The 23633-nt window shown below is 35.8% G+C and overlaps 1 protein-coding gene across 1 annotated transcript in view; it reads right to left on the reverse strand.

The window, feature by feature from the left end:
• FAM117B (family with sequence similarity 117 member B) overlaps positions 1 to 23633 on the reverse strand; it is a 72108-nt gene that overhangs the window by 15165 nt on the left and 33310 nt on the right. Inside the window, exons 2-4 of the mRNA XM_028112257.2 lie at positions 21844 to 21995; positions 13114 to 13206; positions 9171 to 9284 (exon numbers count right to left, since the gene is read on the reverse strand). Of these exons, the coding sequence (XP_027968058.1) occupies positions 9171 to 9284; positions 13114 to 13206; positions 21844 to 21995 (359 nt within the window). The remainder of the gene's footprint in view (positions 1 to 9170; positions 9285 to 13113; positions 13207 to 21843; positions 21996 to 23633) is intronic.

Below are 23633 nucleotides of genomic sequence, written 5' to 3' on the forward strand. Positions count from 1 at the left end.
TTTAGAAAAGGCAAATTTCCATCCTTGGAAAGTTTGTGAGGAAAAAAGCCAAGAGGAAGCTTCAATCTGGAGTGGACAGAAAGAAGAGATGGAAGTGCAAAGGGAATAGTAACATGGGAAGCTTGAGGGTATAGAGAGAATATTGGGGAACAGAGGGACTAAAAAGGGGGAAAATGAAAAGATACTACTAGAAGAAAATAATACCTGAAAAAGACTGTGAAAAGACAAGAAATTATTTTAAGAATAAAATACCTAATAGGGAAGACACAAAATACGTTGTAGCTACCATTTATAGAGCATCCATCCACCATGGGCCAAACACCACAGGTCCTCTGTCATTTTCAGAACCACTCTCTGAGGTGGTTGCAGTGTTCCCCAGGTTACATGCAGAGAAAGTGAGACTCAGGGGCCCAAGAATAATGAAGCAATGTTGCCTCTTAGGCATCTCCTTATCGCCACCGCCTAAAAGAGTCTAGATCAGACATGAGGCTTATTCAACAAGGCTGGTGCTATGAACAATGTCTGCGTCCCCTTTTAAAAATCTCTAACCCCAACGTGGCTATTATTTTGGAGCTGGGGGCTGTAAGGAAGTAATTAAGGTTACAGAAGAATGGGGACCTGATCCCATCTAAGAAAGGAAACCGTGAGGTGACAGGAAATGGATTCAGGCTAAAGCAGTTAGAGGTTAAAAGAAATCTACAGCTCATGAGCCTGTAGTGGAGAGCATATTAGAACATTTCTGTCATGCACTCATCCTACCTATGCCTGAACTCTCCCCGTGTCAGGAAATAATGGCAGACCAAGAAAGATCTCAGGACTTAGTACATATTTAACAAATAGGTTTTTTTTTTTTTTTTTTCAACTCTAAGCTTAATTTCCTTTTCTGAATGTCACAAAAAAAGTAATAGCTTGCACTGGATGCCATTTTCAGATATGGCATTTGGTTTATAACTGTTAAGTTACTGAAATGAAGAAGGAGACCAGAAGGGAAGGATGCTCTGACAAGGTTTTTGCAAAATGTTGACCTTCTTGGATTTAGAACTATAAGTATATTCAGAACAGAAAGCTTAAGTTTTCTGGCTATTATGCTGGGAAACGCACATACACAGAAACCTGCCAGTATCATAACCAACTGTACATCTAGTTACTGCTTGTCAAGGTAGCTAAGAACTCATGCCCTACACAGCTGGTAGGCTTTTCTCAAGTATCATCTAAAGAGCAGCAAGTATTTAACAATAGTTTAGTCTATTTAAAGCAAAGGAAAGAAAAGAAGGAAAAGAAAGAAAACTGCCACTTCCCTAAGGTCAACAGAGCATTTTAAGTAAATGAAGCAAAGGTTCAACTATAATTAATTTAACTAGTTATATAATTAGAAGAAAAGTAATCCACTCAAGCTGCCTAGGAAAGATTTTCTTCATTAAACACACTATTACTGTTCCAGAAGTAGAAGGTAACAGGCTTCTGATTTCATTCCTCACATAAACCATACTCTAAAATATCTAAAAATTAAAAAAAAATTAAAAAAAATAAAATATCTAAAAATTTTAAAAAAATGATTATACTTAAACTTTCATGCTTCATTTCAAGGACTCTTAGGGAATTTTATGTGCATGTGTGTATAATTTATTTTTCCCATATCTATACATGTTTCTGTAATATAATTTGTATTTCTAAATATAAATCAGTATATGCAACTATAAGTGAGTTATCATAATAACAGAGATCATCTTTAGACAGCACTGAAAGATTAAAAGTTCTTCACTGTATTAAGGTAAATCTCTCTTCTAAGATCTATCCTTTGGAAACATCAAGAACAAGGACCTCCTATTTTCTCAACTTTTGTTTCTTTCTCTTCAAATCAGAATATTTTCCAATCAATTAAGGGTTTTAATTAATCTCCATTATAAGGATTTATTTTTCCATTTACATTCTCCGTATGTCTATATACATTACTGTTTAAAGATCAAATTCTGCCTGGGGCCCCTGGGTGGCTCAGTAGTTAAGCGTCTGCCCTTGGCTTGGGTCATGATCCCAGGGGCCTGGGATGGAGCCCCACGTTGGGCTCCTTGGTGAGCAGGGAGTCAGCTTGTCCCTCTGCCTCTGTTCCCCTCAACTCATTTTCTCTCGCGCGCACGCGCTCTAATAAATAAAATCTTGAAAAATAGAACAAGATCAAATTCTGTCTAAAAACTGAGAGTTAGCCAATAAAGAAAGAAAAGATCACCCAAAGGTTTGGCCACTACTGAATCTTCTAAGATCAATCTATATTACAACTTAAATACCTGTTTCAAAGTGTGGAGGTAAGACTGCGCACAATAGAGAGATAGGAAAGATGGGAAGAATACCCACTCAAGCAGTAGCTGAATAGGGAAAAGAAATACAGAGTTAAATTTTCAAAGGAAGAAAAATGTGCCTTGAGAGGCAAGTAGGATAGAAAAAGATCTGGTCAGCAATTCAACATAGATCTAGGAGAGAAATATGTGCCAGAATATAACAAATATGAGCCCAACATAACAAAAGGGAGGGGAAAACTGATGTCTACAATGGTTAAAAAAAAAGAAAAAAAATTTAGAACACATCGGGGCTTCCGCGTGGCCCTGATCCCTCTTGCCCTGTCCCCATTACTTTCGTTCTGTCCTCCAGCAGTCACTGTTCTCAGCTGGTATCCGCCTTAGTTCTTCTAAGCTGCAGTGGTACTCTTTAATAAAGGACGTGGCAGAAGTACCTACTCTTTTGATTTCTAAGTGGTAAGATCTTTAAAAATTTAAGAACAGCAATCACTTCCCGGCATATGAAGATTCCAGTGCAGAGCAGCAATTTCATTTTTAAGGTGCAATGCCCCTGATTCCTCAGATGAAAATAAGTTTTTTCCTTTTCTACATTTCCATCCATCCTTTTCTACATTTCACCATCCCTTTGCTCTCAAACCCACCTAGGCTGCTACAAAACTATAGTGTCCACAGCCCGTATAAAGTAAGAAAATCCTAGGGGAGGCCTTTCTTGCTTGAGGCTGTTAACAAACAGCCAGAAAACACCTGCATGATATTTTAATTCTCACCTCTAAATTATTTTATGTGGCTGTGAAGATGCCAGCATCTCCCACTCCTCTGTTTCTAACATCTGATTCTAATCCCTAAACAATTCTGAAATGTGTTGGCTATATTTTCTAATGAGAGTATTTCTTGAAATACTCCTTAAAAATATGACATTTTAAGCATCTGAGGGCTTTGTCAATTTTGGAAACCAATGAAATGTGAAAGATTCTCTTCTAAGAAACTTGGCAGCATTTATTCTTCATAACAAATAATTCCCCCCCTGATTTTCCAGGGAAAGAACCACTCAAAAAAGTATGTGAGAATTCTTTTCTAACTGTAATAAATCCATTGTAAGCCCAAGAAAAAGACCTTTTGTTAACTAGTGGTTGTGGACTATAGTACTATCAGAAGAGCAATACTGTCCCTTGATTGTTAAGGAATACTAAAGGAATTTCCCCAGTAAAAGTAACCTACATTATCATGAAATACAAACAAAAAATTTTAATAACTTGGAAAGCCCAAGAGAAAAGTCAAAGACTCCTCCCCCAAAATATCAAAGTTCTTAACCAAATAATGGAAAATCTATCCCTAGAAAAGTAAAAATATAGAAAAAGCTTTAAGCACACACAGATACTTGACCCAACTAAATGGCCGAAACTTGGGAGATGCTCTACAGATTGTTAAATATTAAAAATATTCCTGAAGCATTTGTAGTAACATTTTTCCATGTTAAATACCAAAAAAAAAAATATATAAAGAAGAAAATATGGTATGATCTCAACAAGAAATGCAAAGAAAAAAAGAAGAAAATGTCTTTACAGGATGAGACTCTGGATGATTCTTTTGATTTTTTAAAAAAATAACACTTTTATTAAGATATAATTTTTCTATTTGGTATTTTTTGTTTCTAAAATTTCTGTAATAAGCATATAAATACTTTTATTTTTTTTAAAGATTTTATTTATTTATTTGACAGAGAGACACACAGCAAGAGAGGGAACACAAGCAGGGGGAGTGGGAGAGGGAGAAGCAGGCTTCCCACCGAGCAGGGAGCCCGATGCAGGGCTCGATCCCAGGACCCTGGGATCATGACCTGAGCCGAAGGCAGACGCTTAACAACTGAGCCACCCAGGTGCCCCTAAATACTTTTAATAATAAAAGCTTGGGGCACCCGGCTGGCTCCGTCAGTAGAGCGCAACTCTTGATCTTGCAGTTGAGTTCGAGCCCCATGCTGGGTGTAGAGATTACTTTAAAAAAATAAAAATAAATTAAAACAAAATATAGCCCAAAATTTTTAAAAAAAATAAAAGCTTTAAAAAATAAGTTCACTATGAAATTGGCAGAAAAACCTGGTGAAAACCCAACTGGCTCATTACTTCGTTTATTTTAGGTCCTACCTCAAACAGCCTAAGATTTACTAAGCAATTATTATGCACCAAGAATCGCATTGTTTTATAATATTCTATCCCATTTAATCCTTAGGACAACACAACAGATATTATAATGCAAAGAACCTGAGGAACTTCATACAGTTAGCAAGTGGCAGGACTCAGATCTAAGCTAAACCAGTCTGACTTCAGAGCACCTGTACTCACTCTCTATACTGTTATATGACCTCCTAGTTTACTTTTTGGTTTCTACCATATCATCTAATTTCTAGACAAACATATTTGTATTTTATGTATTTGTTTTTAATGTTGGTTGGTAGGTGTTTTTTATAAGAGCTTATGAAATATAATTCACAATACCATACCATTCACCCAATTAAAGTGTAAAACTTTTGCTTTTTTAATGATTATTGAACAGAGATGTACAACCATTACAATTAATTTTAAAGAATTTTTTTTTATTTATTCATTTGAGACACAGAGATAGAGAGAGAGAGAGAGTGCATGAGCAGGCGGAGAGGCAGAGGGAGAGGGAGAAGCAGGTTCCCTGCTGAGCCAGGAGCTGGACATGGGGCTCAATCCCAGGACTCTGGGATCATGACCCGAGCTGAAGGCAGATGCTTAACCATCTAAGCCACCCAGGCACCCCATTACAATTAATTTTAGAAGCACACTAAAAAAAATCCCTCACCTATTAGCAGTCACTCCATTTCCACCCAAGCCTCCTCACCACCAATCTATAAAGTGTCTCTTCAGGTTTGCCTATTCTGGACATTTATGGGGGAATCATATGTGTTCTTTTGCGTCTGGGTTCTTTCACTTGGCGTAATGTTCTCAAGGTTCCCCCATGCTGTGGCATGTATCAGTACTCCCTTTTTATGGCTGGATAATATTCCACTGTAGGATACACTACATTTTATTTATCCATTCACCAGTTGATAAACTTCTGGGTTGTTTCCAAATTTTATGAACCATGCTGCTATGAACATTTGTGTACAAGTTGGGTTTTTTTTAAGATTTATTTATTTTAAAGATTTTATTTACTTATTTGAGAGAGTGTGAGAAAGAGCACAAGCAGGGAGGAGGGAAAGAGGTAGAAGCAGGCTCCCCACTGAGCTGAAGGCAGACGCTTAACTGACTAAGCCACCCAGGCACCCCTACCTTTATTTATTTTAGAGACAGAGACAGCATGCATGAGCAGGGGTTAGGGAAGAGGGAGAGAGAGAGTGAGGGAGAGAATCTCAAGTGCCGGAGCCCGATACTGGGCTCAATCCCAACCCATGAGACCATGACCTGAGCTGAAATCAAGAGTCAGACCACTCAACCAACTGAGCCACCCAGGTGCCCGTGTGTACAAGTTTTTATGTGAACATATGTTTTCAATTCTCTTGGGTACATACCTTGGAGAGGAAGTGCTGAGTCATATGGTAACCCTATGTTCAGCCTTTCTGAGAAACTGCCAGACTATCTTCCAAAGTGGCTGTACCACTTTAAATTCCTATCAGCAATATGTTAAGGGTTCCAATGTCTCCACATCCTCTCCAACACTTAGCAGTCTTTTTAATTTTAGCCATCCTAGTACGTATAAAGTACTATCTCACTGGAATTCTTAATTTCATTTCTCTATTGAACAGGGAATGATGGTGGGCATCTTTTTCAAGTGCTTAGTGGCAAATTGCATATCATCTTTGGAGAACTCTCTATTTAGAACCTTTGCTCATTTTTAAAATTGGGTTATCTTTTTATTACTGAGCCACAAGAATTCTGTATATATTCTAGATACAAGTGCTTTATCAAATAACATGATTTGCAAATATCTTCTATTTTGTCGGTTATATTTTCACTTTTTTGGTAGTGTCCTTTGAAGCACAAAGGTTTTTAATTTTGATAAAATCCAATTTATCTACTTTTTCTTTGTACTTTTGGTGTCATGCCTAACAAACCACAGCCTAATCCAACCCCACATTTATGCCTGTGTTTTCATCTAAGAGCTTTTAGTATTAGCTCTTACATTTAGGTCTTTGATCCATTTTAAGTTACTTTTGTACATGGTGTGAGGTAGGTGGATGTATTTTTTTTAACTCATGTTTTAAAGGCTAGAATTGGCATTACCCGTTCACTCCTATCTCTCCATCATTCCCTTCTAACCAATCATCAGCTAACACAGATTTTAAAAACTCAGAATCTGAAGTCAAAATGCCTGGGTTAGAGTACTAGCTCTGTCTCATATGACCTAGAACAAGATTCCTAAATTCTCTGGGCCTTAATTTCCTTGTCTGTAAAACAAAGACAGTAACAAACCCAACCTCAAAAATGAGGATTAAGTGCTAATAATACATACAAATGCTGAGTAGAGTGTTTGCCATATTGTAAGCACTTAATAGACTTCAACTATTAATTACTGCTTTCTAAGTATCATTCAGGTTTGGCCATTCTCTCTAGTACCATAGCTTCTACCTTAGTTTAGGTCACCATCATTTCTTACTTGGATTATAAACCCTATTCTTTTTTTTTAATATTTTATCTATCCATCCATCCGAGAGAGTGAGCGAGAGTACAAGCAGGGGGAGCAGCAGAGGGAGAGGGAGAAGCAGGCTCTCTACTGTTAAGGGAGCCCAATGTGGGGCTCGATCCCAGGACCCTAAGATCATGACCTGAGCCGAAGGCAGATGCTTAACCGACTGAGCCACCTAGGATTCCCTATAAACCCTATTCTTAAATGGTTTTCCTGCCTCTAATCTTGTCCTCTTCCAAATTCATTCTCTACTCTGAACTTATAATAACCACTATTAAAATCAATCCCCTGCATTTAAAAAAAAAAAGTTCTCTGGTGCTCTAGGACAAAGTCCAAACTTCTTAACAACTGAGACATGAAGACTTTTAGGTTTGGCTGCTATTTAACTCTAGCCTAATCTCTTACTATTATTCCTACCTGGAGGCATGATTTCTTCCACCTCTAGAAGACTGGTTAAATCAGCTTTCAGGGATCCGCTTAGATACCACTTTCTCTGACAAGCCTTTATAGATGGCTCCAGAGCCAGTCCAAGGATAATACCCCTTCTATATCAGTGTAAACTCTCCCAAACACTACCAACACATTCATTACACTGTGTAATAATTTTTTTACTTATATCTATCTGAGACTTGGTGGGGGGCAAGCCCCAATATGTATCACTGCATCCCGCTAATGAGTACTACAGTATGAGCCATACAATAGATATTTAAATAAATGTTGCATGGATGGAGGAATGACCTCAAAAGTACATAATCTCAAAGTGGGGTACTTTTCTCCACTAGAGAGAGAACCAACTAAAACAAAACAAAATCCGTAACTTCGTAATATTTTCATGTTCCAGAGTCTGAAAGTTTCAATTAAACATGAATACCACTGTCAGAGCTATCATGATGCACATGTGTTTCACCTCTGGTTGGCTATGAGCACTCAGAAAACTCAAGATGTTTGCTGTGTCAAGTGTACAAAACTTAAGTTACATAAATTTATTTTTCAAGTTACTCTATTTTCTAGTCCTTACCTTCTGAGAAGAGATGTTTTAGAGTTAAACATGAACTTTGTGCAAACACCAATAATGTTATTAAACAAATTCAACTTACAAGAGGGGAAAAAAAGAAATTTTGGTTAATTTTACTACTTTAATTGCTAATTTTAATGCAACTTTTAAAAAAATCACTTCAGAAACTTAACTAACTCCTAAAACATAACACTTAATTCAATGAGGTTCAATCTTTACCCCTATTCTACTTGAGGATAAAAATATGAGTTTGGAGATAAAAAGTGGCCTTATCCTTAGAAATGCATACAAATTATTAATGGATAAATTAGAGTAGAAGGTTGGCAAATTCACCTATAAAGCTACCTGTGTCTATAGCCTTTTGAAAGTGAAGAAATTTGGTTTTTAATTAGTATTCCAATTTTGACAGTTATTAGTCTATTCAAATTATTTTCTTTTTTGTCAATTTTACATTTTCTATTTCTCCAAACATAAAACCAATTGGTTTAGGTTTTTAAATGTATTAGCATGTACTCACATTTCATAATTAAAATACCTTATAAATGGAAAAAAAGCTATCAGAAACTACAACCAAACTATAAATTTATGAAATCAAATTTGACCCATGTATCAACATTTAAGGGCAAAAATAATTTGAAAAAATATATACCTCTACTTAAACTTTCTCTTGAAAAAAATCCACATATACTTGGCTATCAGAAGCTATCGACCTATAAAAGGGGTTGGCAAACTTTTTCTTGCTCTTTTTGCCAAGGATGCCATCAAGGGCAGTTCATAGGGTTCTATAAAGGAATCAAAGCAGTTAAAGGTTTTCCCCTACCAAAAGATTTTGTGAGATGTATCATTATTATCCTTAATCTTCAGATGAGGAAATTGAGACTGAGAACAGGTTGTTCATCCAGGGTCTGATTCTATAGCCAATGCATATCTCTTATTATTCTGCCTCAATATACTGAATTGATAAAGACAAAAATATGATAAATCAAAATATGTAATTAGCTATGCCTTCTAAAAGTCAAATCACAGATCACTAAAGGAAAGTATCATTTATCGACAGTATTCCGAGTTTTTTTTTTTATTAAGGCTGATTCAGTATTTAATCACTGTTTCAAATATGCTTTTGGACATTTTTGTTCTGAAGAGTTACCTATAAAATAATATATCACCAGGAAAACAATAAATCCCTTGTTTGGATTTTGTGGTATTTGTGCTCCTACCTGACACTGGTTAATAGCTGCATGGTTGCCATGAAATGGAGACTGTCTTTCTTTATCTCGATGATGTCGACTGCTGTGTTTACTTCTCTGCAATTGCTGGCGTAATTTTGCAATCTGAAAAGGGGAAAAATAAAAAGTGCATCAGAGTTTTCCAAGCTACATAAAACATCCTTGCTTAATAAGAACCAGTAAAATTCACCCTTAATAAATCTTTTGACTTTTAAAACCCTGTCAAAAAATCTGATTTATTGTACAAAATTTATATATATACACATACATTATGTGTGCACATATGTGTATCTTTCTTTTGGAGACAAAAATTATGTTCCAACACTGTTCAGAGCCTTCAAGCTTCCCAAGTACTAAACCAATGAAGTTTTCAGCACTTAGAATAAATTACATTATAGCTGTCAGAAAGAATTTAAAAATAATGAAAATTATTCCCATGGTCCTAAAAATGAGTCATTTTATTTAGATTTCTTTAAACACCTAACCTTCAATAGCTCCAAAAATTAAACAATATTTAAAAATCAATTCAAGTTTAAACTACCAAAACTGAACCAAGGAGAAACAGAAAACCTGAATAGACCCATAACCAGTAAGGAAATTGAAACCTTAATCAAAAATCTCCCAGCAAACAAGAGCCCAGGGCCAGATGGCTTCCCAGGGGAATTCTACCAAACATTTAAAGAAGAATTAACACCTATTCTTCTGAAACTGTTCCAAAAAATAGAAATGGAAGGAAAACTCCCAAACTGATTTTATGAGGCTAGCATTACCTTGATTCCAAAACCAAAGACCCCAACAAAAAGGAGAACTACAGACCAATATCCCTGATGAACATGGATGCAAAATTCTCACCAAAATACTAGCCAGTAGGATCCAACAGTACATTAAAAGGATTATTCACCACGACCAAGTGGGATTTACTCCTGGGCTGCATGACTGGTTCAACAGCCGCAATTCAATCAATGTGATACAATACATTAATAAAAGAAAGGATAAGAACCATATGATCCTCTCAATAGATGCAGAAAAAGCATTTGACAAAGTACAGCATTGTTTCTTGCTTAAAACTCTTCACAGTGTAGGGATAGAGGGAATACATCTCAGTATCATAAAAGCCATCTATGAAAAACCCACAGCGAATATCATTCTCAATGGGGAAACACTGAGAGCTTTTCCCCTAAGGTCAGGAACACAGCAGGGATGCCCACTATCACCACTGCTGTTCAACATAGTACTAGAAGTCCTAGCCTCAGCAATCAGACAACAAAAAGGAATAAAAGGCATCCAAATTGGCAAAGAAGTGAAACTCTCACTTTTTGCAGACGATATGATACTTTATGTGAAAACCCAAAAGATTCCACCCCAAAACTGCTAGAACTCATACAGGAATTCCGTACAGTGGCAGGATATAAAAATCAATGCACAGAAATCAGTTGCATTTCTATACACCAACAAGAAGACAGAAGAAAGAGAAATTAAGGAGTCAACCCCCTTTACAACTGCACCCAAAACCGTAAGATACCTATGAATAAACCGAACCAAAGAGGCAAAGGATCTGTACTCAGAAAACTATAAGAATACTCATGAAAGAAACTGAGGAAAACACAAAGTGTAAAAACGTTCCATGCTCATGGATTGGAAGAACAAATATTGTGAAAATGTCTATGCTACCTAGAGCAATCTACACATTGAATGAAATTCCTATCAAAATACCATCAACTTTTTTCAAAGAAATGGAACAAATAATCCTAAAATTTGTATGGAACCAGAAAAGACCCCAAAGAGCCAGAGGAATGTTAAAAAGAAAAGCAAACCTGGTGGCATCACAAGTCTGGACTTCAAGTTCTATTACAAAGCTGTAATCATCAAGACAGTATGGTACTGGCATAAAAACAGACACACAGATCAATGGAACAGAATAGAGAACCCAGAAATGGACCCTCAACTCTAGCGTCAACTAATCTTCGACAAAGCAGGAAAGTAAATTCAATGGAATAAAGTCTCTTCAACAAATGGTGTTGGGAAAATTGGACAGCCACGTGCAGAAGAATGAAACTGGACCATTTCCTTACACCACACACAAAAATAGACTCAAAATGGATGAAAGACCTAAATGTGAGACAGGAGTCCATCAAAATCCTTGAGGAGAACACAGGCAGCAACCTCTTCGACCTCAGCCGCAGCAACTTCTTTCTAGAAACATCGCCAAAGGCAAGGGAAGCAAGGGCAAAAATGAACTATTGGGACTTCATCAAGATAAAAAGCTTCTGCACAGCAAAGGAAACAGTCAACAAAACCAAAAGACAACAGACAGAATGGGAGAAGATATTTGCATATGACGTATCAGATAAAGGGCTAGTATCCAAAATCTACAAAGAACTTAACAAACTTGACACCCAAAGAACAAATAATCCAATCAAGAAATGGGCAGAAGACATGAACAGACATTTCTGCAAAGAAGACATCCAAATGGCCAACAAACACATGAAAAAGTGCTCAACATTGCTCGGCATCAGGGAAATCCAAATCAAAACCTCAATGAGATACCACCTCACACCAGTCAGAACGGCTAAAATTAACAAGTCAGGAAACAACAGACATTGGCGGGGATGTGGAGAAAGGGGAACCCTCCTACACTGTTGGTGGGAATGCAAGCTGGTGCAGCCACTCTGGAAAACAGTATGGAGGTTCCTCAAAAAGTTGAAAATAGAGCTACCTCACGACCCAGCAATTGCACTACTGGGTGTTTACCCCAAAGATACAAATGTAGTAATCCAAAGGGGCATGTGCACCCCAATGTTTATAGCAGCAATGTCCACAATAGCTAAACTATGGAAAGAGCCTAGATGTCCATCAACAGATGAATGGATAAAGAAGATGCGAGGTGTGTGTGTGTGTGTGGGTGTGTGTGTGTGTGTGTGTACGCACAAAACCTAGGAATATTATGCAGCCAACAAAAAATGAAATCTTGCTGTTTGCAACAACATGGATGGAACTAGAGGGTATTATGCTAAGCGAAATAAGTCAATCAGAGAAAGACAAGTATCATATGATCTCACTGATATGAGGAATTTGAGAAACAAGAGAGAGGATCATAGGGGAAGGGAGGGGAAAATGAAATAAGATGAAACCAGAGAGGGAGACAAACCATTAGAGACTCTTAATCTCAGGAAACAAACTGGGGGTTGCTGGAGTGGACGGGGGTGGGAGGGATGGGGTGGCTGGGTGATGAACACTGGGGAGGGTATGTACAATGGTGAGTGCTGTGAATTGTGTAAGACTGATGAATCACAGACCTGTACCCCTGAAACAAATAATACATTATATGTTAATTTAAAAAAAAAGGTTGACTAGCCCGCAATTGAAAAAAAAATCAATTCAAGCCATGAAATGCATTCACAGACACAATCTTTACATAACAAATACAATTTCAATCAATATCTTGTATTATTCCTTGAGTAAATCTTTATTTCTATATTATATGTAAAGTGCAAATATCATAATTATAAGCACAGAAAATGGTAATTAACATGGGGCCATAATCAACTTGGTTGTATTGGGTTACTGAATTTCAGAAACACTACCATTATATATAGAAATAATAAATGTGAATTTGTTGTATCATTACAATTTTATACATCTGACGCTTAGGTTATGTTAACAGGTATGGACACTCATTTAATAAAACAAAAGGACAAAGAAAACCAAATAATCTGGTAAGTAATGTGTACATTTCCCCCATTCAAATCTTTATCCAAGCAATGTAGTAACTATTTTTCTGTTATTTTTCAGGTAAACAAAACCACCAAAAAAATAAAAACAACACAGAACAAAACAATGGAAACTGACAAATCCTTGTTGCCTACAACTTCAAGGAACTAGGCAAGGAAGGGATCAAACTTCCACACCAGTTCTTTGGAATTATTTTCCTGACCTCCTTAAGTTGATCTGTACTGCCCCACGATGCTGAACGCTTGTGAGACCCTTTCTTCTTTTCAGAGTATTCTTCGGCCCATGCACTCTCTGTCTATAATGGGAAAAAGAGGGAAGGGGTAGGTTAATTGCAACAAGATGGACAGACCTTGAGGGCATTATGCTCAAATAAGTCAGGCAGAGAAAGACAAATACCATATGATCTCACATGTGGAATCTAAAAAACAAACTCAGAGAAAAAGAAATCAGATTTGTGCTTATCAGAGGCACCAGAGGGGGAGTTGGATGAAGGTGGTCTAAAGGTGCAAACTTCTAGTTATAAGATAAATAAGTACTGGGGATGTAATGTATAATATGATGACTATACTTAACACTACTGGTATAGTATATTTGAAAACTGTTAAAGAGTAGATCCCAAAAGTTCTCATCATAAGAAAAAAAAAATTTAACTATATGAGGTAATGGATGTTGACTAAACTCACTGTGATAATCACTTCATAATATATGTATTCCAAGTCACGCTGTACAAAAACTTATACAGTGCTGTATATGTTTTATCTCAATAAATATGAAAAACAGTTTCATTTCTAAAAATAGTATATACTTTTCTATTATACAATACATTCCCATTAAAGAAAATTTAGTACTAGAATATTTAAAAAAACACAATGACCCAAAATTCTTCCAGCACCAGTTACTTTAACTATAATATTTTAGTCTATTTCCTTCATTTTTATTAATAAATTCTTAGTTATTATTTTTACATAATTATAAGTATAGCATTTCATTGAACAAATGTATACTAATAATAACCAACATTCCTGGGGCGCCTGGGTGGCTCAGTCGTTAAGTGTCTGCCTTCAGCTCAGGTCATGATGGTCCTGGGATCAAGCCCCACACTGGCTCCCTGCTTGGCGGGAAGCCTGCTTCTCCCTCTCCCACCCCTGCTGCTTGTGTTCCTTCTCTCTCTGTGTCTCTCTCTGTCAAATAAATAAATAAAATCTTTAAAAAAAAAATAACTAACATTCCTGTGATCTTATTATGTGCTAGGCACTTTGCTTTATGGAAGTACAGTGAAAGGTCTTCACTGTATTATCTGATTGAATATATACGAGAAGCTCTACAAGTTCTGCAGATAAGGAAGCTTGATAAGTTGCCTAATGTCTCACAGCTAAGAAGTGGCAAAGCTAAGATAAAAACCTAAGCCTCTGGAATTCATAATCTTAACCTCTACACTATGTCTAGTCTTGATTTAGATATCTGCAAAATATAGCCTCAAAAATGGCAAATCCTTAGTGGTTATACAAAATCCGGAATTTAAAGACACTGTATTAGGAAAAAAAAATACAAATGAGTTCTTAGTATGTGAAAATATGCCCAATCTCACCCGTTAGAGAAATCTAAGTTAAAACTTCACTGAGACTGGGCAATTTGATATCATACTCTTTCCTGTATTTTTGGTGAAGTGTAAATTAAATTAGTACAGCCTTTATGGAAGGGGACTAAGCAACTGCTGTCAAAGTTACAAATGCACATACTGTTTCACTCACCTTCTTTTGTAATTTATCATGCAGATGTACAAAATATATATCTTTATGCACAAAATAATACAGCATATTATTCCCGGTAGCACTATTTTTACAAGTAAAAGATTAGAACAATGTAAACAAAGGATTTGTTAAATAATGGTGTGTCTTTACAACAGAATACTTATTCTGCTATAAAAAATGAGTAAGGAAATTCACAATCTCTGTGAGATTGTTAAGTGAAAAACTTAAGGTTCACTACAGTATGTACAGCAACTTCATTTAACCAGTGCCACTAGAAAGAATATACACATATGTAAAGTATCTCTGGAAGAATATACATAGTAACAAAAGAAACGTAACAGTGACTGCCTATTGGGAGGAAGATCCTTCCTTCACTGTATATACTTCTGTACCTCTTAAATTTTGTACTGTAAAAATGAATGTATAGCCTATTCAAAACAATACCTCTCTATATATGGACGGGGGTGGGGGCAGGACTTTTAAGGGAGAATCTTTCTATATGGATGGAGCAATCTTTCTATATGGATGGAGCAATGTCCGTAAGTAAAAAACAAGATTGTAGAAGTATATATACACATCACATATATAATATTCCTGCCAAAAATGTAATAACTTGAATCTAATTGTGAAAAAACAGACTCAAGTTGACAATACTCAACAAAAATACTGGCTTATACTCTTAAAAAATTTCAAGGTCAGGAAAGACAAAGAAAAGCTAAGGAACTGTTTCAGATTAAAGGATACTAAAAAAAAAAACATAACATCTAAATGCTTCTTGACTAGATCCTGGCTTACAGGAGAAAGTACTACAGAGAACATTATTGAGGAAACTTAAAAGCACTGTATTGATGTTAAATCTCCTGGATGTGGTAATCACTTTGGTAATTTTTATTTAAATCCTTGTTCATATACACGTTTAAGTATTTGAAGAGTCAGAATGTCTGCAACTTACTAATGATTAGTAAATAGTAACAAAAGCAATTATATCTGCACCAAAAAATAAAGAAAAAACATAAAAATGTTTATTGGTGAATATACGTGAAGAGTCTACTGGTATTTAATCTACTGTTCTTACAATTTTTCTGTAAGACTTTTTCCAATAAAAAGATTTTTAAAATTAGGGAAATCTAAATATATTAAGTATAAAATTTAACTCAAGGAAAAGCAAAGGAATATAAAAGCTTCCTATAGATTTGTTAAGAACAAATTAAAGATAATGAGAAGAGTATTAAGAAAAATAAAAGTAAGCATGAAGAGCAATAAACAGCTTTGCTAATTTCAGTTATAAGATATTCAAACAGGAAAAAATACTTACCAAAAGTCACTAATTTTAAACTCCTAACTCAAAAGACAACTGCTTTCTTTGTTCCACTTAGATGTTAATAAAAAGTAAAACTGAGTTTTAATTAAGTACATTTCAACTTTGTTCAATCTTGCACTGTATACCAGAAAACTATTAATTAAGCATCTACTGCCAATGCATCAGGCACTGGACTAGGTACTGGGGTTAAGGAAGAAACACACTTTTTATTCTCAAAAGGTTTTTTTCTAGGAGAGAAAGGACAAATAGCCAATTATGATACCATGTGATGAAGAGGTCCCCCCAAGAAAGGCATCTAACCCAGAACCAGAAAGACAGGGAAAGAGGTAGGCAAAATTTTATGGGATGGGGGGAGGCTGCTATGAGCATTAGAGTATAAGTTATCCAAGCAAATGGTGGGGAGGCATTCCAAATAAAATAGAAAACGTGAGAAGCATCAGTGAAGAGAGTACAGGGCACTGCAAGTTCATTATTGAGAGCAGGGGTGTTTTTCCTAAATTATTTTTAGTAGGTAAAAAAAATGAGTTACACAGTAACTGTATTTGTTTTAAAGGATTCCATGATATAATCCTATTTTATTATACTATAGCCCAGCCTGTTTAAAAAACAGAGAGAGTCACTGTCCTAAAGAAATCTGATCTAAAATGTGAAAAAAGGACAGGAACACCAGTCAAGTGGTAAAATATCTAGAAATCTAGATTATTTCAGAATCCTAGGCTTAACCAAGAAAGGCAAAGCTACTGAGAAGCCAACCAAAGAGCTTATACAGAGGTCATTAGATTTAGGTCTGGAAAAAAAAAAAAAAAGATTTTAACACTTTCCTTCCCTCTTAATATTACCAATTTTAACCAGTGGACCAAGGTTTTATACAAAATAGCAAGAGTTACTCAAAGAGTAATTTAAAAAAAAATTTTTTAAAGATTTTATTTATCTGACAGAGAGAACAAGAGCGCACAAGCAGGGAGAGCAGCAGAGGGAGAGGGAGAAGCAGGCTCTCCGCTGAGCGGGGAGCCCGATATGGGACTTGATTCCAGGACCCTGGGATCATGACCTGAGCTGAAGGCAGCTGCTTAACCGACTGAGCCACCCAGGCGCCCCTCAAAAAGTAATTTTTTTAAAAAAAAGCTGATCTACCTCTTCAGTACTTTCATTTCATAACACTAAGACACATTGTAGTGTTGCTTATATCAAATATATAAAAGTTATTTTTAAAGTCCAGATCATTCTTTCAAAAAAAAAAACCACCTCTAAACAAGTTTAAACTTATAAACAGCTATCTTCAGTAATTCAACATTATTTTAGTCTCTAATTTACTAAGTATTTAATTTTCTTAGGTTTTTTTTAAAAAGATTTTATTTATGCATTTGACAGAGAGAGAGTGAGAGAGAGAGAGAGCACAGGCAAGGAGAAGGGCAGGCAGAGGGAGAGGGAGAAGCAGGCTCCCCGCTGAGCAGGGAGCCGGATGTGGGGCTTGAACCCAGAACCCTGGGATCATGACCTGAGCTGAAGGCAGACATTTAACTGATGGAGCCACCCAGGAGCCCCTAATTTTATTAGGTTTTAATAAGAGACCATCTTATAGTTTCTGAACTTGGATTACAATTTCAAGCCAGTGCATAAAATGGAAAAACAATAAGCTCTTAATCAAAATCAACCCCTGAAGAGGGAAAACAGTCTCTGAAACGTAGAAGTTCCAAGAGAAAATAACATTAAGATTTTTAAAAGCAAAAGATGACTGGTTTATGTAATAAAAAAAACAAACAAAAGAAATAGTAAAGAAAACCAGACACCAATCACATGAGTCACAAATTCACATACTCATACATGCCACCAGTAAGGTAAAGAAGCCTAGGTAGTTAGGAAAGTTGGGAAGAGAATACCTTTTGAGTCAAAAGAATGTCAAATAATCCAACCACACATACACATTTCATTTTATCTCACACACAAATTGGTATAGTCAGAAAATTCAAAAGGTATCCCTTACTAATTAAGTGAATTAAATTAACAGAACTGCAACACAGATAATGGTGGAAATATAAATTAGTCTAAATTGGGAGGGCAAACTGATAAATGGTCAGTTTTTAAAGGAATCTTTAAAAGAACATGGGAGGTGGGGGGACAGGAGGCAGAGGCTGGGGACAATGTAGTATTAAGGAGTGTACCAAACTCTAAAGCAGAAATGGTAGACCAGCCCCGATCCACTGGCAATGGCAAGCTAAAGCACTGCACTAGAGAGACTCTCAGGCTATTTGAGTTCACAGGGAATGAGCAATGCCTGCCAAAGATACAGAAAAAAAGAAATGATGCCGTATTTTTGCTATCTTTGTGTCAAGTTATTAGGATGACAAATAATCATGTACAATAAAATTTTAATCATCCACTCATCCTCATGACCAAAGCAAATAATGGGGTGGGGGGAGGGGAGGAGGGGAGATTAACATCTTTAAAAACTTGCTGCCATATTCCTAAACTTTTTTGATGATGCCTTTCTCTGTATTTTCCAGAACCTCTTCTTTCCATTCTCACTCATCCCTGAGATACTTACACAGACCTTAGACTCACACATAATTTTTTTTTTTTAATGAAGAACCAGGGCTCACAGTGGTGACATGATGTTTTGTCAAAAGTCTAGGAGGAACTTCCTGGAAGCACCCATCTATAATATAAAATAAATTACTTCCATCATACTTACTGCTCTAGCACTATATGGACTGACTGATAAGAGCCCAGGGCCTCTCAAATACGGCAAAATAGCCAATCAGGAATCGTTAGCCTGAATCTTTTTCAACATAATGCTCCAGGAAGCTAAAAGCAATTGACAAACTGCCTAAGATAGAAAACCAACATGCCATCCTTGTTCTGACGATAATCAAAGGTAGTAATTTTAACGGCAAGCATTTACTAAATGCTTACTATGTGCCAGACACTGTTCTAAGTGTTTTACACATATTTCCTTGTTTAACCCTCATAATAATCTTAAAAGATAGGTACTATTCTTTTCCCATTTTACAAAGAGGAAACAAAGGCACAAAAGCGACTGAACTTCAAAGATACACAAAAAGCACATGAAAAGATGCTCAAGATCATTAGTCATTAGGAAAATATAAATAAAACCCATGAGATACAATTTCATACCTATTACGATAGCTATAGTGAAGAAAAAAACAGGAAAATAAGTCTTGGTGAGGATATGGAAAAACTGGAGCCCCTTTACATTGCTGGAGGGAATATAAACTGGTGCAGATGCTGTGGAAAACAGTTTGGCAGTTCCTCAAAAAGCTAAATATATGACTCAGCAATTTTACTCCTACATATGTACCAAAAGGAATTGAAAGCGGAGATTCAAACAGATACCTATAAAGTAATGTTCATTTCAGCATTGTTCACAATAGCCAAAATGTGTAAAAAACCCAAATGTCCACAAATAGATAAATCAATAAACATGTTTACCCATACAATGGAATATTATTCAGCCATGAAAAAGAAATGGTTCAACATGGATAAATCTTGAAAACATAACGCTAAGCAAAATGAGTCAGATATAAAAATACAAACATTGTATGCTTCTACTTATATGAAATATCTAGAACAGGCAAATTCACAGAAACAGAAAGTTGAATAGTGGTTACAGATACTGGAGAAAGAAAGAGGAGTTACAGAGTTCTTGTTTGGGGTGATGAGAAGTTTTGGAAACAGATAATGGCAATGGTTGCATAACATTGTGAATGTAATTAATGCTACTTAATTGTATACTTAAAAATTGTAAATTTTATGTTAAATACATTTTACCAATTTTTAAAAAGCTGATTTAAGGGGCACCTGGAATGGCTCAGTCAGTTAAGCATCCGACTCTTGGGTTTTGGCTCAGGTCATGATCTCCGGGTCATGATACTGAGATCGAGCCCCCTCATCGGGCTACATGCTCAGCAAAGAATCTGCTTGGGACTCTCTCTCTTCCTCTCCTTCTGCCCCTCCCCCCTGCTCATGCTCTCTACCTCTCTCTTTTAAAAAAAAAAAAAATCTTTAAAAAGCTGACTTAATTAACTAGCATACATATATTAGGGAATCCAACATCTACCAATAGAGAATTTGAGAACTTATGTAAATGAAAGATTAGAGTGCCCAGCTATTGCTGCATTATACCTTAGGGGATTCTAATGTGAACTTTACAAGCAAGATTAACAGTATGATAATTATAAGTTTTCTTTATATTTGTACCCTTAACATTCCCAATTTGGGGGTCCTTTAGAAAAAGGTGAAGAGAGTATGGGGTTTAACTTTAATTCAATATAGTCAGAGTTAGGTGGGCTCCCAGTGGATTCTAAGATTGTTTATTCTTACTGTTAAGACAAAATATCTGAACCCACTGAACCTGAAACTGCAGAGGAGATAACAAGGGTTGCAGAAATGTTCAAGGAAATATACCCAGAGTAATTTAAACATGGCATGTGGATTAAGCAGAAAGCAAGTAGGAACTACTCATTTTCCATACTATATTGACCTAATCTCAGCAAACTTACAGATTTTGAATAAATGGAGACTCTTCTATAACTCTTTGGTTAAAGTCAGTTTCTCAAAATATTCGTAAATTTGAGGAGCCCAGACTGTTTTCATTTCTGTATTTGCCACTGGGATATAAACCTCAAGGTAATCTCATATCCCAAGCATCTATCCTAACAGTGGGACTCCATTTCAAGAATATCAGAACACAAAACAAACTAAGCCCAACAAGAATATGTGGAATTTTGGGAACCAAAATGCAAATCCAAAAACCACTACAAAGTATGTTTACTTGGTTCTATAAAAGGACATTCTCTTCATAAAGTGCTGGGATCAAGCTACCATCAGTGATGTAAATTTGAAGTCTAAATCGAGATATACCTTAATTGATTTTCAACAGTCAGTATAAAGAATCTTTTAACTCTTTAACTGATTTTCATTCTTCACTAGCAATAAAGCTTTAACTATTCTGCTCATTCATTCCTTTGCAAACAATCCTTGAGTGTTTACTCTTTCAGGTACAGTACTAAATCCTGGAGATGAAAATACAGAAATGGATGAGCTAGGCCATGGGCTCAACATCTAGTAACTATGAGAAATATTAAATAAATGATTAGACAAATATTAATTATAGTAAGCGTTACGAAAAAAACTAAACCATAAGTGCTATGAAAGTCATCACCTGGCTTCATGATCTTGGACCTCAGCTTCCTCATTTGTAAAATCAGGAAGTAGATCTAAATGATCTCTTAAGAACCTTTTTTTCATTTACTTTTAGTAATCTCTATACCCAGCATGGGGCTTGAACTCACAACCCCAAAGATCAAGAGCTGCATGCTCTTCCAGCTAAGCCAGCCAGGTGCCCTTCTTAAGATCCTTTTAATTAAAAAATTTCATAAATCTAAAAGTATAAAATTCTGCTTCCAGGGTCTCTTTGTCAGGACATTTACATTTACAGAATCTATCTGCAACATAATATAATCCCTATCTTCCAACATGTGACGATTTTTGGCACAAAAATATAAGGTTAGATGGAAAGTAAAGTAACCCTTACTGTTAAAAATTCAATATATTAAATCTATTCTGATGTTCTAAACTAACAATAAAGAGGAAGTGGGTGGGGGGGAAGTGTGTCCATAAATTATCCTTATGTATTGGAATTACTTTGGGAACTATTTAAAATGCACATTCCCAAGCCTCAACCAAAGCCTACTGGAGTATCTGCACTTTTGATAAGCTTCTCAGGTAATTCTAATACACACTAATGTTTTAAGAATTTGAGCACAGCATAAAACAAATAATGTTATGAGAAACGGTTTCAGAGTAAAACACTTCAGGATAAGAATTTTAATACACCTACCTGTGTAGCCTTGTCCCTCATGCAAGGAGCAGCTTGCCCATGACTATCACGAGGCCAGTGTCCTGCAAGGTATGGAGCAGCAAGTGTATCCAGAGAGGAAGTCCGGCGGATAATACTAGAGGGGCTCGAGGATGGTGGTCGTGTTTTGTCACCTAGATTTAAAACAAATATATGTATTTTTAAAATAGATTAGGAAGGAAACAAAGTAGAAACTAAGTTTTAAACGATGTGGAAATAACTTAAATATAAAAAAACAAGTGAATAAGCTACTGATTCACACAAACTTGGATGAATCTCCAAGGAATTACACTGAGTGAAAAAGTTAATCTCAAATGGCTACATACTGTAGGATTTCCTTTATATAACATTACTGAAATGAAAAAATTTTAGAAATGGAGGAAAGATTAGTAGCTGCCAGAAGTTAGAGCTAGGAGAGGGAAAATGAAGTGGTAGAAGAGAAGCAGGCGTTATAAAAGGGCAACGAGAGACCCTTGTGATAAGGAGCTGTTCAGCTTGACTGCAGTGATGGATATACAAACATACAAAGGAGATTAAACAGTACAGAATTATATGCATGCACAAACGAGTTCAAGTAAAACTGGAAAAATCTGAATTAAGAGCAAATCATACAACATCCATATCCTGGTTGTAATATTGTACTACCGTTCTACAAAATGTTATCATTGAGGGAGATGGCGGCAAAGTATACAAGACTTGTATTATTTGTTACAACTGTAATCATCTCTACAGAAAAACAGAAAATAAGACAAATGTATATCTACCCATTTTAAAAATGTTCATCTTGGTTTTAAGATTAAATAGGTATAACACACAAAATACTTATCATTACACCACCTATACTCAAAATGATATAAGGCAGTTAAGACAGTCACAGGAAAATTCCATTTTAATCAGCTCTATACACACATATCTCAAGGAGATTTTGTTACAGTAAAACTATATTAACCAGGCTACAGGAGCTATTGTTGAAGCCACAAAGGCAAAGTCTTTTCCATTGCAAGCTACAGGATATGTATATTTAGATGTAAGCAAAAAATAAAAACTAAAAAAACTAGAGGTAATGGGAAGTGAGAGGTGACACAGGAAAAACACCTTTATATCTCCTTTTTTTTTTAATGGGGCAAGGAAATAGGCTTAGCTAATTTATGCTTTAAAAGGAAAGAAAGCAAAAGAAAGAGAGAAAGAGAAAGCAAGCAAAGAAGCAAGCAAGCAGGCAAGGAAGGAAAAGAAAAGCTTTAAAAATAATAAACATAGAAAGAAAAGACTTGAGAAATATTAAATATAAATATATGCATAAGTAAGACTGTATTATAATGGTATCATTCCAGTTCTATATAACAAATACTTTGCTCTTCTTAAGCTCACATATGAAAACACTTTGAGACACCCCCCCATTTGTATTACATTATGTCTTAATAAGAGTCTTGCATAGTTACAAGTATAAAAGTTCAGTTGCTGGTTATGTGACCCATGTAACAAAAGATTCAATTCCACTAACATAATAGTTACAGCAGCTGTGTTGCTGATAATCATAAAGCTGCTTCAGATATGCCTGATACATAATTTGCTTTCAAAACGGCACAATTATTTCACTAAAACAATGCCTAATTGTTGCAAATGCTAACCATCCCTGTGTAGTCTTTCTTTTATAATAAACAGAAAATAGAGTACATATCCACAAGTTCAAGAAAGCATGTTCTCACATTATGACAAGTGAAAAGCAATAAATGTACAAGTTCACAATTTTCCTTTAACTAAAAAATTAATCT

The sequence above is a fragment of the Eumetopias jubatus genome, unplaced genomic scaffold (assembly GCF_037043125.1).
Source record: "Eumetopias jubatus isolate StellerSeaLion01/CBP00866 unplaced genomic scaffold, mEumJub1_p1.0 scaffold_3, whole genome shotgun sequence".
Taxonomy (NCBI): domain Eukaryota; kingdom Metazoa; phylum Chordata; class Mammalia; order Carnivora; family Otariidae; genus Eumetopias; species Eumetopias jubatus.